The 17,631-nt window shown below is 41.6% G+C and overlaps 1 protein-coding gene across 2 annotated transcripts in view; it reads left to right on the plus strand.

The window, feature by feature from the left end:
* The window catches only part of HCN1 (hyperpolarization activated cyclic nucleotide gated potassium channel 1), a 508,213-nt gene that overhangs the window by 281,420 nt on the left and 209,162 nt on the right, over positions 1-17,631 (plus strand). For both annotated transcript variants that reach the window (XM_077285340.1, XM_077285350.1), the window contains exon 3: positions 16,815-16,976. In XM_077285340.1, coding sequence (XP_077141455.1) covers positions 16,815-16,976 — 162 coding nt within the window. The remainder of the gene's footprint in view (positions 1-16,814; positions 16,977-17,631) is intronic.

Consider the following 17,631-nt stretch of genomic DNA (forward strand, 5'->3'; position numbering starts at 1 on the left):
GTGGGGGCGCAATATTTGTGCTGATGTTAATTCCAGAGGCAGTTTGGACTTTGCAATTATGGAGTCAGCAGATTGTGGATGACTTTTCTGCCCTCTGCTCCTCAGCACTCAGTGACCCCAGTCATTAATGTTATGTGGTCCCCACTTTGTGGCTGATTTCTTGCGGTTCCTTCCACCTTTCAATAATATCACTCACAGGTAATTGCAGAAGATTTAAGAGGGAAGAAATGTCATGTGACTTGTTACACCGGTGGCTCCTATTACAGGACCGCCCTGGTACCAGCGAGCTCTTTACCACCTGCCATTTTGTCACATGTCAGTAAAGGCAGACGCCATGTCAAGTGGCTGTATTTAATGCACATATGGCAATGGGACATCATCAAGAACCTTAATTTTGTGATTAAGATATGTGTCCCAATACTTTTGTTCATATATATTATGTACCTAGAAGTAATCAGATAAACTATTTTTGGAAGATAAACTGGACCTTTTGTTGATCTTCTTATTCTTCCGTGTCTGCTGCTGTGCGGTGTGTGCGCACAGCGCGTAGATCCCCCGGCACTGTGCTTAGGGCGCCCGCGCGCGCTCCCTCTTTCTCAAAGGGATCGCGCACGCCATCCTAAAGTGTCCCCATCTAATGGCTGGGTGACACCTTTTATTTAAGGCACCTCCTCCTACATGGAGGTGCCTGAGCAACATGGTTAGCTAACCCTTAGCACGCTTGATAGTTGTCAGGTCCCCTATACCCATCAGTCACTCTACCTGTCCTGTACCTGTCTCCCCGTAGTTGCTTGTCTATCTCAGTTTCGTCCAGTCTTCAACTGCCAGTGCTCATCTGTACATCAGCCAGTCCAGTCCGCACCTGCCATTGCTCATCTGTACATCACCTGGTCCAGTCCATACAAGCCAGAGTTGATCTTTATATCAGCTGGTCCAGTCCGCACCCACCAGTGCTCATCTGTATATCAGCCTGTCCTGCGCACACCTGGTAGCGCTCATCTGTACATCAGCCAGTCCAGTCCTCACCTGCCAGTTCTCATCTGCATATCATCTGGTCCAGCCCGCATCTGCCAGTGCTTCTGTATACCAGCTGGACCAGCCTATCTGTATACCAGCCGGTCCTGTCTGTATGTCCCTGTGTTCTGCTACCAGTCCCTTGGGGGGTCAGCTGTATGGCGTCCATGGTCTGTCCTGGAGTAGCATCTGGTGTTCATTGGGAGCCAAGCCTAACCCCACCATCAGGGGCTCTAGTGAAGAGTCAGGTGCTCACCTAGTTACACCCCCCCCAGGCTCTCCTCAGACCGTGGCACAGTGGTTCCATCATTCCCATTACATGTTTGAGGCAGCTGATTATTGGGCTCAGCAGTCACATGTCCCCTGCCAAGCTGTGTACTTCTTATTCCATTTGGATTGATGTTTGACCACAATCGTCAATTGCTGACCGCACTGGTGATAGAACATGCTGGCAATCTTTGCAGCCAGTGATTAACTGCAGGAGTCACTAGTGATGATCGAGTGTACTCATTGCTTGGGTTTTCCCGAGCACGCTCGGGTGACCTCCGAGTATTTATGACTGCTCGGAGAGTTAGTTTTCATTGCGGCAGCTGAATAATTTACAGCTAGTAGCCAGGCTGAGTACATGTGGGGGTTGCCTGGTTGCTAGGGAATCCCCACATGTAATCAAGCAGGCTAGTAGCTGTAAATCATTCAGCTGCCACGATGAAAACTAAATCTCCGAGCAATCATAAATACTCGGAGGACACCCGAGCGTGCTCGGGAAAACCCGAGCAACGAGTACACTCGCTCATCACTAGCAGTCACACATCTTTCAAACTGATCACAAAGTATGGCGCAAGTATTATTTTACCCCATCTTTAGTATTGTTTAAAAAAAAAACACATTTACATAGCCAGGTACCCCTTTACAAAGGTTTTTTGGTTTTGCAAAACACCTGTGCCCTTACTGCTGCAGTTTGTCTAAAAAAAACCCCCAAACAAATGCACTGTGCTTTACTCACCCTTTTTGGGTCCAGTGCTGACATTATGCTTCTGCTCCCAAGGTCTGTTATTGTCTGCGGCATTGAGATCACATCAGCAGCACTCTGGGCGAGCAGTTCAAAGCCACTGAGCTCAGTGATTGGCCACAGCGCTGTCCACGTGACTTCAGCACTACAGACAGTAAGGATATGTTCCCACGTTCAGTAACCAGCAGCGCTTTGGACACAGCACATGTCCGCTCTGTCCAAAGCGCTGCCGTCTATTGAACGCAGGAGATTCCGCATGTGTTTATGGAACCGGGCAGAATCACCGCATCCAATACATTGTACGGGTGACATTTATCTTGTAGAGGCTCGTGTCTCCACAAGATAAATTGACATGCTGCAGTCTGGAGAAACGCGCCGCATGTTCGTCTCCACAGGGAAGGCATCTGTGGACGCATATTGGACCTGGAATTTCTTTAAATCCCATCGACTATGCTGTAACATCTGGCCGCTGCGGGTTGGACACTGCAGAGGTATGCTGCGTCGAACCCGCAGCGTTTACTGACTGTGTGAACGTACCTTCAAAGAAACCTGAACCAGTGATGGAGAGTCAGTGCTGCACCTGAAGAAGGTGAGTAAAGCACAGCTTGTTTTTATGAAACAAACTGCACTCGGAGACAATAGTTTTCTGAATCCTGAAAACCCATTTAGCAAATACCTCCATTTCGAAAAGCAGTATAGTTCTTCTGCTTACCTTGTGTGGAGGGCATGCAGTAGCTTAAAGTATCCATGGTTACAACCACCAACAGCTGTCACTATATGAGTGGCTGAACCCATGTATACCAAAGCTACTGCAATGCCCTGCACATTGGGTAAGAGACATAGAGAATCAGAAGAACTATACTACATTTCTAATTGGAGGTATTTGCTAATCTTATTAAAATTACACCTACTACATATTGGGATAGGACTTTGGAGATGGGAACACCCCTTTAACTGTGTAGCTTCTATCGGGATTGATAAATTGATTGTTATGAGCGGTTAGTAGAGAACCTGGAGAGATCAGTATGAGTGGAGCATACTGAGAAGTAGTAGGTGGTCTACAGTGTCAGACACTGCAGAGGGATCTAGCAGAAATAATAGAGAATAGTTACCATTATCGAGCAGTCAGACGGTTTTATAGCGTGGACGACAGTTGCATCGTAATGCTCGGACTGGCCGGCGGCTGTCCTGACCCCAGACAGGAGAGCCGCCGACCAGTCCGTGCACAGTCCATCAAAACGACGGATAGCACTCGTCCGATTTTTATGGTCGTGTACACGAACCCTTTCAATATATTTAGTTATCAGGAGATCCTGTGAGACTTTAGTGAGGAGATTGCGGAGTGGCGCACAGCTAAACTGGGAAAGAACAGCGAGTTGTCAGATATCCCTTTAGGTGCCAGTAGCCAAATCGTTCCAGGATTGCGGAGATAATGGATAGTTCACAGCTCAGGACCGGGCAAGAGATGTTTTTGAAAGTGGATAGAAAGATCCCAGAAGAAAAGGAAAGGTGTGAGGAAGTAGGATCAATAACGAAGACTGTAGGGCAAGAAGTAAAGAGGAGCCTGGAGAATTCTGCTGAGAGTGAACAAGAGGACGTGCGGCAGGAATGGGATCGATGCTGCTTGGGGACTGGACCACTTATAGAGTTTGCTGTAATATGATGCAGCAGGAATATAATGCATTATTGTTTTTATTATGATTTTTATTATGTTCCAGCAGGTGGTCTGCACACCGAGTAACCATATGGCTGGTGGTTTATCTTTTTAGTTTTTCCTCATTTCCTACAGGCTCATTCATGATTATAGCCAAGGTATTTATCATGTTACTGTTTGTCTTCTTTTTCCTTTTCCTTGTTCCGGGTCTCCTTTATAATACCGGTTGCTACAGTCAGCAAAATGGAGCCATTTGTTTTATTGAATGCCTCACATTGACAAAAAAAGTTCCTAGAAATATTTTAAAATTTAATGCATATTCTGCCCCAATTAGTGGTGGGTGTGAAGGTTATACATTGGTCATGAATATGGAGGACTACCTGGCAGCAGGTTTAATAGTCTTCTAGTGATAATCTCCTGCTGATAAAACAGTGCTTTTTATGAAAACTACATCAAGTAGACCAGTAAGTGACACATTGCTGGAATTAGGGTCTCTATCTCTACGTTGTGCCATTCTCAGATTAAGCGATAAGCACCTGGTGACAGATTCCCTTTAAAAAACCCTGCTGAGATGGAGCAGTGCACACACCACTAATTCTTATAACCAACATAAGCACAGTGGCTCAGTGGTAAGCAGTGAGTTGTGGTTAGGGTTGGGATTAGGGTTGGGATTAGGGTTAGGGCTGTGTTGAGGTTAGGGTTGTGGTTAGGGTTGGGATTAGGGTTAGAGGTGTGTTGAGGTTAGGGTTGGGATTAGGGTTAGATGTGTGTTGAGGTCAGGGTTGTTAGGGTTGGGATTAGGGTTAGGGATGTGTTGAGGTTAGGGTTGTGGTTAAAGTTGGATTAGGGTTAGGGGTGTGTTGGGGTTAGGGTTGGGATTAGGGGTGTGTTGAGGTTAGGGTTGTGGTTAGGGTTGGGATTAGGGTTAAGGGTGTGTTGAGGTTAGGGTTGTGGTGAGGGTTGGGATTAGGGTTAGGGGTGTGTTGAGGTTAGGGTTGGGATTAGGGTTAGGGGTGTGTTGAGGTTAGGGTTGTGGTTAGGGTTGGGATTAGAGTTAGGGGCGTGTTGGGGTTAGGATTGGGATTAGGGTTAGGGGTGTGTTGAGGTTATGGTTGTGGTTATGGTTGGGATTAGGGTTAGGGGTGTGTTGGGGTTAGGGTTGTGGTTAGGGTAGGGATTAGGGGTGTGTTGGGGTTAGGGTTGGAGTTAGAATTGGGGGGTTTCCGCTGTTTTGGTACATCAGGGGGTCTCCAAACGTGACTGGCACCACCATTGATTCCAGCAAATGGTACACCCTCCCTTCTGAGCCCTGCCATGCACCCAAACAGTGGCTTTTCCCCACATATGGGGTATCGGCATACTCAGGAGAAATTGCACAACACATGTTGTGGTTCATTTTCTCCTAATACCCTTGTGAAAATAAAAAAAATAAGTTCCAAAGTAAATTTTTGTGAAAAAAGTAAAAGTCTCGTGAAGCACCTGAAGAGTTAATAAACTTCTTGAATGTAGTTTTGCACACCTTGAGGGGTGCAGTTTTTAGAATGGTGTCACTTTTGGGTATTTTGTGTTATATTGACCCCCCAAAGTCACTTCAAATGTGAGGTGATCCCTAAAAAAATGGTTTTGTAAAATTGCATATGTTTTATAATGCTTTAGGATAAGTCATCAAACTGTAAACCGTGGCACTGGCGCATAAAACAGGTCGTACGATTATTAGTAGTATGTTACATGCATGAAACGGTTTATTATTGTTAAAACATAATTTTTGCAAAAATGTCAAAGACATGTTCCACAAAGGTCAAAATTCCCTTTCTCCTATTATATGGCATTTTTGTCAGTTTCTTCTGGTGTAATTGGCTAATTATGGCAGAGAGATGCATCACTTTGGGCTCAATTCACTAATGTGCTAATTCCCCAAGTGCTAATTCTCGGCTTTAGAATTGTTCTAGCAATTTTGCCTTCAACAGAGTATAAAAACCTATAAGAGCGAAAGCAATGTCATGTGAATGAAACAATTCACTTAGCGGATTCTTGTACTAGAGCGACTTAGTTATGAGCCTTCCCTGATGCACGTTGGGTTATTCTCCGATGGTGTAAGGTTAGTGAATGGTTAATAGCATGTTACACACCCAATTTGATATATATATATATATATATATATATATATATATATATATATATATATACATATATATATATATGTGTATATATATATATATATATATATATATATATACTGTATATGTATATATAGCTGCTAGTATTGGCACATATGTTGTATACTTCCCATGTATATTTTGTATACAAAATGTCTTTCATTTTCCTCTCTGTAGTCTTTCTTAATCAGCAGTTGTTGAATAGTTTTGCTGTTATTACGTTGCTGGCAGCCATGACAGAAAAGTATATTTGCTAACGTTTTGAGATAGTCTCTTGGGAGACTTTGAGTAATGTGATGCTGCAGAATTTTTCATATAGTCACGTTCCTCTCAAACCTGTTTTAGGAGCCCTAAAGGTACTGCACTGGCAAAAATTAAGAGACCACTGCAAAATGTTTTTCTCTTTATAGATATATTTTTGAGTAAAATATAAATTGTTCTTTAGTCTATAAACTACTGACAACATGTCTCCGAATTTCCAAGCAATAAATTTTGTACTTTTTTTCTGACAAAGAAAAATGATCAAACTTATAATAAAAACAAACAAACAGTGCTTTCAGACCTCAAATAATGCAAAGAAAACAAGTTCATAATCATTTAGAAACAACAATACTAATGTTTTAACTCAGGAAGAGTTCAGAAATCAATATTTTGTGGAGTAACCATGATTTTTAATCACACCTTTCATGCGTCTTAGCATGCTTTCCACCAGTCTTTCACACTGCTTCTGGCACAAATATGTAAGCAGTTCTTCTTTGTTTTATGGCTTGTGACTATCCATCTTCCTCCTGATTACATTCCAGGGGTTTTCAATGGGGTTCAGGTCTGGAGATTGGGCTGCCCGTGACTGGGTTTTGATGTGGTGTTCTCCTAATTTTTGCCAGAGCTGTATTAATACATATACTCCATTGCATTTTTCTGTTTCTCTCTTACATGGGGCTGATGCTGCTTTCACTACAGTACAAGGCATTACTAGTTCTTCAAGCAATATAGATTCTGGGGGGCCATGACGTTCTTTAGGAACATCTTATATATAACGGTGGATGCATCCTTCAGTTCGAAGCCAGGTGTCAGGACTCTGAACATTTTTTATTACCTTTTGTGCATTACTGCCCTCTTCCAAGATGGCGTCTTTGGTCTCATGTGCACTGTGTCTTCCTGCTATAAAACTCCACCCCAGCCTTCAGTCTATGCTAGAGTATTCTGCCTTGCATCCTGACCTCTGATTACTCCCTGGCTATACACCTGCTCCTGTGAACCTGTGTGGTGATCCTGCTCTGAGTTCCTGCTGCATACACAAGTTTCCAGTAATCCTCCTTCATCTGCTGCTCGTGTTTGCTTCATCTGCATTTGCCGGACATGTAAGCTGCTGCTGCTTTGCTATAACCTGAGACTATTAACCAGGCCTCCCTGGTTGAGCTAGATATGATTTGAACTGCCTATAAGCATATCTGTCTGTGTCTGGACTAAGACAAGGATTTATTCGTGTCAAGTATCCTCAAGAATACTGTGCTTCATAGACTTTCTGCTTGATTGCATTTTTCTCTGAAGACTGCTAAGCTGCGTTTATTATTTGCACCAAGTGTTGTGGACTTGAGTTTCTCTCTTCACCTGTTTGAATCACCGTGTGATAATATAGACTTTACCACTTATAAAACTGTGTCCTGTAGTTGTCTTGTTCCACGCAAAGAGTCTCTTGAGTTATCCCCTATAATTAATACACCAGGATGGGCTTGCAGTGTGGAGCTGGATGTCTGAACGATTATGCTCAGTCTGATGGTGAACCATTCTGTTGCCCTAGGGGGGCTTCTTTCCAGGGGATTGCAAGGAGATGGTCCAAGTATTCTAGGAGTCTGGAAAAAATAAAAAATGTGCAAAAACGACTCTTGGATGAGCACACTTTTTTCCTGATGTGGGCTATGATTTGAACTTACAACAGAACATTGAATTAAAACCTCTTACAGCAATGGGATGATGATTTATGTAAATAGCCAAACTATTATTAAAATGTGCCACATGGGTATACGCTATGTAAAGTGTTACATGTAATATATAGCAAATTCCTGTGTTATATTTTACCAATAAAGGGAATCCGTCTGTAGAATCAGCCTTCCTAAGCCGTCTTTAGTAACTCTGTTCAGAATAGTTCTTAAACAATTAAAAACAAAAATAAATACAAAATAAATAAAATAAAACTCTTATGTTGATTTTAAGACAAACAAAAAAGAACAAATAAAACAACCGCACAAAATGTGCTGCAGATTTTCAAACATTTTTATTCCAAAGTAATCCACATTTTTCTTGTCTGTAAATGTGCTGTTAAGATCTATGGCCAGACATAGATCTCCCTGAGAATCTGCCTCCAGAGCTTATTTTATATGAAAGGGAAAGTTACCAGTGTGAGACATGTCATGACTGACAGTCTTCTTTACTGATCTACATGTCTCACACTGGTAATGCCCTCTTTTTCTTTAAAATAAGCTCTGTAGGCAGATTCTCAGGGAGAGCTATGTCCGGCCCATAGATCTTAATATACATATTAAGAAAAACATGGATTTCTCTGGAATAAGACATCATACCACAGATATCAATGTATCATTTTATTTATAGCTTCCTATGACATACATGCCCATGTAGACGACTCAGGAGGATTGATCCTACCGACAGATTTCATCTAAGGACCCATACAGATTGACTTTATTTATTTTTAGTAAATTAGTATGAAAATTTCATGCATATTGTACGGAGCCATACAGCCCCGTGTGTTGCAGAAAAGGGTACAGGCATTACTTTTACATCTTGCCTCCGATGGAAACATGTCACAAGTTTTTTTTTATTAGATTGGTGCATATATCTGCAAAAAAAATGCATTGGATTGGAGATCTAATGAGATTGTGGGAAAAGTAGGGTCCCGTGCTCCTCTGCACCTGTTCTAAGCCACTACCTACAAACTGGCCTATTCCCCAGTATAGAAGTTAATAGTTCCCATCCCTCCAGTAGGTCACAAAGAATAGCTTAAAAAACAGCAAGTAATGTATAATATCATCAGTTATCCATCCCATTACTTGACCCTGTGTTCAGTTGTTCACATTATCCCACACATTTTTTCTTTCCTGATAGTGAGCACTCAGATTCCCATGACCTTTAGGCTAAAATGTAAAAAGGTCATAAGATGTCTCTTAGAAAATGTATTTATCATTAGGCGTGTGTGAAAATCTGCAGCACGTCTTGAGCGGTTGTTTTTTTTTTGTTATTTTAAAATCAATAGAAGAGTTTTATTTGATTTATTTTGTATTTATTTTTGTTAATCGTTTTGTTAAGAACTGTTCAGAACAGAGTTACTGTAGTCCAGGACTTGTCACATGCCGCGCGTTATGCATAAGAGCAGCCGTGGTGTGGAATGAACCTTCAGCATTATGGTCATTCATGGTGGACTTCTGGGGAGAGAAGATAGAAACTATTTTCTTCTTTACATTTACACTTGTTTTCACTTTTCTCCATTACCATTTCCCACTACTATTTTTTTTTCTTCAAGTCAGTTTATCAGGATATTCACAGTATTTTGCATTGTTTGTAAGCTAAAACCAGGAGTGGACCCTACCCAGGGAAAAACTAAAGAGTTGCACGTTAAATGAGTTGTTCACTGCTCGGTCAACCCCTTCTAAATCTGATTGCACCCATTAAAATAAAAAAACGTATACTCACCTCCGGTGCCATCACTGTTCCAGTGGTATCGGCACTCACATTCCTGACGCTCTGGTGAGGTTGCTATGTCACGTGAGCCCTTCTCCCAAACAGCGCTGACTTTGGACGTGTCATTTCTCATTATCAGACATAACTTGAATGGGTTGTCCACTACTAGGACAACTCCTTCTTGATCAAAATGTTTGGCCTCCATAAAATTATAAAGCTTATACTCACCTCCCATGCCGGTGCTGTTCCTGAAGTATTGGCAATCGCGGTCCCCGGGGCTCCCATGCGGTTGTTGTGATGCGTGACTCCGGGCGAAAAATCACTGCTAGAGTCACTGTCTCCATGTTTGGACAATTCGAACATGAAGAAGAAGTCCGGGCTGCAGCTGATCTCAGACTTCATCTTCCTGATCAATTCGACAGGAGGCGGAGAAAGTGACGCCAGCGCTAATTGGACATCGGGGTCACATGTCACAACAACCACATGGGAGCCCTGGGACCATGAGTGCCGACACCGCGGGAACGGCACTGGCACGGGAGGTGAGTATAAGCTTTATTATTTTATGAGGGCCAAGGGAGGGGTATGACAAGAAGTTGTCCAAGTAGTGGACAACTTCTTTAATTTATAGACATCTATGGTTTGATTTCTTTGCCTGTGTGGATTGGATGGGTTGTTACCGACATCTGGTGAGAATTTCAATAGTCACATAGGTTGAAAAAAGACCTAGGTCCATCAAGTTCAAGCACCTTGGGAAATATATTTACTTAGAAAGTTGGTGATGTGTTCCATACTTATTTCACTATATATATATATATATATATATATATATATATATATATATTTATATTTACTTATATAGCGATTTTGTTAATTTTTTCTCAATTCCACAGGACAAGAAATATGTTTTTTTGCTTAAACTTTTGCATACATGAGTAATGAAAATAGCAGTAAGGAGCAAAGCAATTATAACGTTATGGCCTCTTTTAAATTGTTTCCTCCTCTCTTGCCTACAGTATTTCTTTACACTGCAAGTATTGATCCCATAACCTTGGAGTGAGACTTCTTGCACCGATGAGATGATGGCATTAACTGATTTTTGTGTGGCAGTAATTTACATTCATTAATACTTTACAGTAGCATCTGTACCATGAATCTCCAGCCATTAGAAATAATAGGCATTCTGGAGAAGATTTAGTGGTGGCCACCAGCCGAGGAATGCCCTTATCTTGGCGGGAATGTGCAGCATTTATCAACATAAAAAAAAAATTCTGTTCTATCTGGAGCTGAAATTAAGGGTCACAGACAATGATGAGTGGACACGTCCCTGTGGTTCAGTCGTGTGACAGATGCCTATTTTTACATTTACCTGTTTATACAAGTAGTTTCATGACTTAGAGCTGGGATTTCAGACATTGATGCAGGAACTCAGAAAATAATCTGGAACAGAAAAATAATACTGGAAACATTATCATAATAATATTTACGTTATCTTTACAGTACAGTGTCAGAACCTGCAATCAGCATCGATACATACTGTAGATACTATGTACTGTATTTTTTCGGACTATAAGACGCACTTTTTTCCTCCAAAAATGTGAAGGAAAATGGGGGATGCGTCTTATAGTCCAGATGTACCGACTCTGGCTGAAGCGGGGAGGGTGGGGGGCGGCAGCGGAGGAGCAGCGGGTAAGAGAGACAGGAGCCGCTGCTGCGGCTAACTCCCGTGACCGCTACTAAAGATAAATTAATATTCACTGCATCCTGGTATGATTGGCCCCCATCCTGGTATGCATGGCCCTATCCTTATCCTGGTATGATGGGCCCCCACCGCCATCCTAGTATGCATGGCCCCATCAGAAAACATTAAAGAACCAAACCATTACACTTACCTTCCCTGCACGCCCTAGCAGCATCTTGTTCCGATGCCAGCAGCTGCTTTATGCTTGTAAGCAGCGCATGGCAGTGACTTCTTGCGCTGCTTGCAAGCCGAAGGGCACCTGCCGGAATACTTACTGCTCTGCACGCCGGGACTGTGTGCTTGGAGAGCAGTGAGTATTCATTGCTCTTAAATAGAAATTATACTTACCTCGGCCAGGTGTTCACTTATCCAACCATGAAGCCTCTTTCAGCCCTGGACATGGCAAACTGGACTGGAGCAGATGACTGAAGATCTGACAGGGACTGAGCAGCTGGAATGATGAGGACTTGGACAATGCGTGCATAATTTTTACAAAAAATTTTTTTTTACCTCTATTGGTCATGTTCTGGGGTCTGGACCTCAAAGCATAGTACAGCGCATTGAATTTGCAACTTATACATTTTTTGTACATCGAATTTCATGGCCACATTCCGATGTACCTGCCGAATAAAATGTCAGCACTAATACCCACAAACGAGGAGAAGTTGTGCCAAATATGTTTGTGCTATATAAAAGAGGAAAAAGAAAGGTGTGGTCTCATCTTGGAAAAACAAGCAACTTTGTAACATACCTCTTATTCAAAATAAGCTCCATTCTCTAGAATATTGTTTACATCTTGTTGCCAGGTTATTGGCCACCTCTAGTGTATCAGTCTATCAGTTATTGATAGTCTCCTAGGCAAGCACTGCAGCACAAACAAGCTCTTTGCTATAGAGTTTGCAAGTGCTGCTCTGAAGCTGGCCAGAAGCGTTCTGCCTATACTGCAGAGGCAAAGCTGCTACTACTTGCAATACTGGAAAATGTACAGTTTGGGCCAGTGGTGTGACAATTTGGCAGGTCCAAACTGTCAATCATTAAAGAGTGCATCACTCCCCGATTACAGCAGGGAGGTAGGAGAGCGTTATGCTCTTGAGAACCTAGCTTAACAAAGTCCTTCCAGTAACTTTTTTTCCAGTAAACCTGTGTACACTGTGTTCCAAATTATAATGCACAAAGAGTTTAGGAGTGATAAGGTTAGAATTTTTTTGTTTGTCACTTAAACTCATTGATGGTGATGTGTGTCAGGGCTCTTTATATCACTGAAAGCAATTGCAGATACCTGTGCAAATTAGTTTGGCAGGTGTGTCCAAATAAAGGCAAGACTACTTAAAAAGGCTGTTCCACATTATTAAGCAGCCTACATTTTTTGCCAAAATGGGAAAGAAAAAGGATGTGTCGGCTGCTGAGAAGCAACAAATTGTGGAGTATTTAGGTCAAGGCACGACTACAATCAACATTGCCAAGACACTTCATCGTGATCATCGCACAATCAAGAAGTATGTAGCTGATTCCCAGCACACACGTGTGCGTGCTGATAAGGAAAAAATTGAGGACTCTTTCCAACAGGCAATTGCGTAAGGTTAAAAGAGCAGCTGCAAAAATGCCTTGTCATAGCAGCAGACAAGTTTTTGAAGCTGCTGGTGCCTCCAACGTACCCAGAACAACAAGATGCAGGGTCCTTCAGAGGTTTGCAGCTGTGTGTAAGCCATCCTGTCGACCACCTCTATCCACTGCACACAAGCAGAAACGGCTCCAGTGGGCCAAATGATACATGAAGACTGACTTCCAAACTGTTTTGTTCACCGATGAGTCCGATGGATGAGCAACGCTCGATTGTCCAGATGGATGGAGTGGAGGATGGCTGGTTGATGGACACCCCATGAAAACACGGCTAAGACGCCATCAAGTAGGAGGTGGAGTAATGTTTTGGACTGGAATCATGGGGAGAGAGATTGTCGGCCCCTTTATGATCCCTGAAGGGGTAAAGATGAACTCCATAATCTATGTGGAGTTTCTAAAACAAAACTTCCTGCCATGGTTCAAGAGGAAGAACCGTGCTTTCCGCAGCAAGATCATTTTCATGCATGATAATGCACCGTCTCATGCTGCAAAAAACACATCTGCATCTCTGGCTGCTATGGGCATAAAAGAGGACAAACTTATGGTGTGGCCACCATCTTCCCCTGACCTCAACCCCATTGAGAACCTCTGGAGCATCATCAAAAGGAGCGTCTATGATGGCGGGAGGCAGTTCACATCTAAGCAACAGCTCTGGGAGGGTATTCTGTCCACATGCAAAACAATTGAAGCAGAAACCATCCAAAAACTGACAAATTCAATGGACGAGAGAGTTCAGAAGCTTCTTTCGAACAAGGGGTCCTATGTGCAAATGTAACATCACCTAGAATAAAGTTTTCACTTGAAAACTGTTTGATTTCATGTTGTAATAAGCTGATAATGCTTATAACTTCACAGTTGACCGTTTTTTTGTTCAAAATAAAAAAAAGGTTGAAAACTCTGCTATGCATAATAATTTGGAACACGCATTTTGAGTGTTTATTTTTTTTAAAAAGATACTGTTTTCATAGGCAGTTTGTTCCAAAACATTGCAATTATACTAGAATAGTAGATGACGGGAAAATAACAATGACTGCAATTCAGATAGGTAATTTAGAGAAAATATGAGGAAATATTATTTGCATAATAATTTGGAACACAGTGTACAGGTCCTTCTCAAAAAATTAGCATATAGTGTTAAATTTCATTATTTACCATAATGTAATGATTACAATTAAACTTTCATATATTATAGATTCATTATCCACCAACTGAAATTTGTTAGGTCTTTTATTGTTTTAATACTGATGATTTTGGCATACAACTCCTGATAACCCAAAAAACCTGTCTCAATAAATTAGCATATTTCACCCGTCCAATCAAATAAAAGTGTTTTTTAATAACAAACAAAAAAACCATCAAATAATAATGTTCAGTTATGCACTCAATACTTGGTCGGGAATCCTTTGGCAGAAATGACTGCTTCAATGCGGCGTGGCATGGAGGCAATCAGCCTGTGACACTGCTGAGATGTTATGGAGGCCCAGGATGCTTCAATAGCAGCCTTAAGCTCATCCAGAGTGTTGGGTCTTGCGTCTCTCAACTTTCTCTTCACAATATCCCACAGATTCTCTATGGGGTTCAGGTCAGGAGAGTTGGCAGGCCAATTGAGCACAGTAATACCATGGTCAGTAAACCATTTACCAGTGGTTTTGGCACTGTGAGCAGGTGCCAGGAAGCATGAAGTGCTCCAAAATCTCCTGATAGCTAGCTGCATTGACCCTGCCCTTGATGAAACACAGTGGACCAACACCAGCAGCTGACATGGCACCCCACACCACTGACTGTGGGTACTTGACACTGGACTTCAGGCATTTTGGCATTTCCTTCTCCCCAGTCTTCCTCCAGACTCTGGCACCTTGATTTCCGAATGACATGCAAAATTTGCTTTCATCAGAAAAAAGTACTTGGGACCACTTAGCAACAGTCCAGTGCTGCTTCTCTGTAGCCCAGGTCAGGCGCTTCTGCTGCTGTTTATGGTTCAAAAGTGGCTTTACCTGGGGAATGCGGCACCTGTAGCCCATTTCCTGCACACGCCTGTGCACGGTGGCTCTGGATGTTTCCACACCAGACTCAGTCCACTGCTTCCTCAGGTTCCCCAAGGTCTGGAATCGGTCCTTCTCCACAATCTTCCTCAGGGTCCGGTCACCTCTTCTCGTTGTACAGCGTTTTCTGCCACATTGTTTCCTTCCAACAGACTTACCATTGAGGTGCCTTGATACAGCACTCTGGGAACAGCCTATTTGTTGAGAAATTTCTTTCTGGGTCTTACCCTCTTGCTTGAGGGTGTCAATGATGGCCTTCTTGACATCTGTCAGGTCGCTAGTCTTACCCATGATGGGGGTTTTGAGTAATGAACCAGGCAGGGAGTTTTTAAAAGCCTCAGGTATCTTTTGCATGTGTTTAGAGTTAATTAGTTGATTCAGAAGATTAGGGTAATAGGTCGTTTAGAGAACCTTTTCTTGATATGCTAATTTATTGAGACAGGTTTTTTGGGTTATCAGGAGTTGTAGGCCAAAATCATCAGTATTAAAACAATAAAAGACCTGACAAATTTCAGTTGGTGGATAATGAATCTATAATATATGAAAGTTTAATTGTAATCATTACATTATGGTAAATAATGAAATTTAACACTATATGCTAATTTTTTGAGAAGGACCTGTATATGTGTATGTAGTGTGCTGCGAGTGTATTAATATACTCACCTACCACTGCTCCTTCTGGTGTACAGCACCGTTCCTCTTCTCAGTGATGCCACCGCTCTTCATACTTTCTGGGTCACCCAATGCTCTATGTGTGAGTTAGAAGTTTATTTTACGATGTAAGTCTATGGAGCCTCATTCTAAACCTCGTTCTGACTGTCCATAGACTGACATTGTAAAACTCACTTCCGGATCATGCAGGATGACTTGGAGAGTCTGTCGAGTGGTGACGTCACAGAGAAGAGGACCGGAGCAGTGCTGGATACCAGAGAAGATGGCAATTGGTGAGTATATTAACACACACACTACACTGCATACACCTATACAGGGGTTTAGTGGAAAAAACGTTAATGAGAGGACTTCCTTTTTTTATTTTCAGTAGGCAACCTGGACTTTTCTGGAAGATTTCGATGACTTAAAAAAGCTGATGTCTGTCTCTATGTAGAAAATTACTCTACTGTTTTTTTTTGCTTATGTTTTTGTCTTGAGTTTTGTTTGTTTAGTGGCAACATGCGCCTAAACTTTGCATGCACACCAACTGATATTCCAGTTCATCTCTTTAGGTTTTTTTATTTCAGCTTGTTTGCACATAGTGCAAATAAAGGTTTAGCCTTTTCTTTGAGCTGGACACTACATTCATGTTGTTCCCTAAGGCTGCGTGTCCACTAGGCAAATTCAGTCCTTCTCAGCCCTTATCCACATGCATGTAACTTGACAAATGGTAATGTTTTAATATTAGAGGATAGGACCATCCCGATTAGGGTCACCGTGACGTGGTAGGATGGTTTTACATTTTTATTTTATCAAAATGATGTTAACTAAGCACCCTATATTATTTCCATGCACTTTCAGATTTTGGTGACTTAAAAAAAGCTGACGCACGTATATCTAATGTAGAAAATGACTCTACTGTTTTTTTTTCTACATCAATATTATCATCCTTTTAATCCTTGTAGGAGACCTTCCAAATCACATAATGCACATTGCTTGAGAGTTCAATGTGAAATTAGTGCTGGATGGTGGCCAAGATCAAATAAATAAGTCACCAAAGTGCTTCTGGATGCCCGGGAGACCTGATTTCTGTCTCTATGCTCGGGGCTTAGAGATCTTTAGCTATGACAATATCAAGCCAGGATCCATCAACTGAAAAGTTCTCTAAAGGTCCATGAATGTTCTAAATAACTACCCTCAGTCGCCTCAAGTAATGTTCTCATTTTCTCTTCTACAGATTTTCCACATGACCTATGACCTTGCCAGTGCCGTGGTGAGAATCTTTAACCTCATCGGTATGATGCTGCTTCTCTGCCACTGGGATGGCTGCCTGCAGTTTCTGGTTCCTCTTCTTCAGGAATTTCCAAGTGATTGCTGGGTATCATTAAACAATATGGTTGTAAGTATTATTACTTTTCTAACTTGTACAATTGATAGATTAATATTCAAATTATTTTTTATGACCTTGAGCACTATTTTCCTTTTGTTTGGCTGTTTTTTTTATTAATCTACATATGTTAACATTTCTGGACTAATTACGGTAGTTTCTTAGCATACATTTAGTCAATGATCACAGTTTGATTTTTTGCAATGTTTTTTTTTTTTTATTGCTGCATATATTTATGCAAATTAAAAGCTGCTTTTTATAACACCAGCAAAAGCCATGAGATTTCAGGAAATCTCATGCACCCGCTTATTTGTTTTCCTGATTGAATTGGAAAACTGCTACATTTTTTCAAATCTGCAGTATGTCAATTCTTTCAGCGTTTTTGCATAGTTTTTACTCATAGAAGGCAATGAGAAAATGAAAAATCGCTGCAAAAAAAATGAAATTTTGTTTTCTCGTTGGTTTCGCTGCCTTTTTGCTGAATACAACTTATTTTATTAAACATGTACTGTAGCAAAAATACACATGTAATCCTCACCCAAAATATTCTACAAAGAAAGCGTAAAAAATGTAGTGAAAATAGACGCTAACGTTTTTACTGCCAAGAGAGCAGGTTTTGGGTGCAGAAAAAAATGCGTAAAAAAGCTACATGTGAACACAGCCTTTT

Source organism: Ranitomeya variabilis, chromosome 1 (genome assembly GCF_051348905.1).
Source record: "Ranitomeya variabilis isolate aRanVar5 chromosome 1, aRanVar5.hap1, whole genome shotgun sequence".
Taxonomy (NCBI): domain Eukaryota; kingdom Metazoa; phylum Chordata; class Amphibia; order Anura; family Dendrobatidae; genus Ranitomeya; species Ranitomeya variabilis.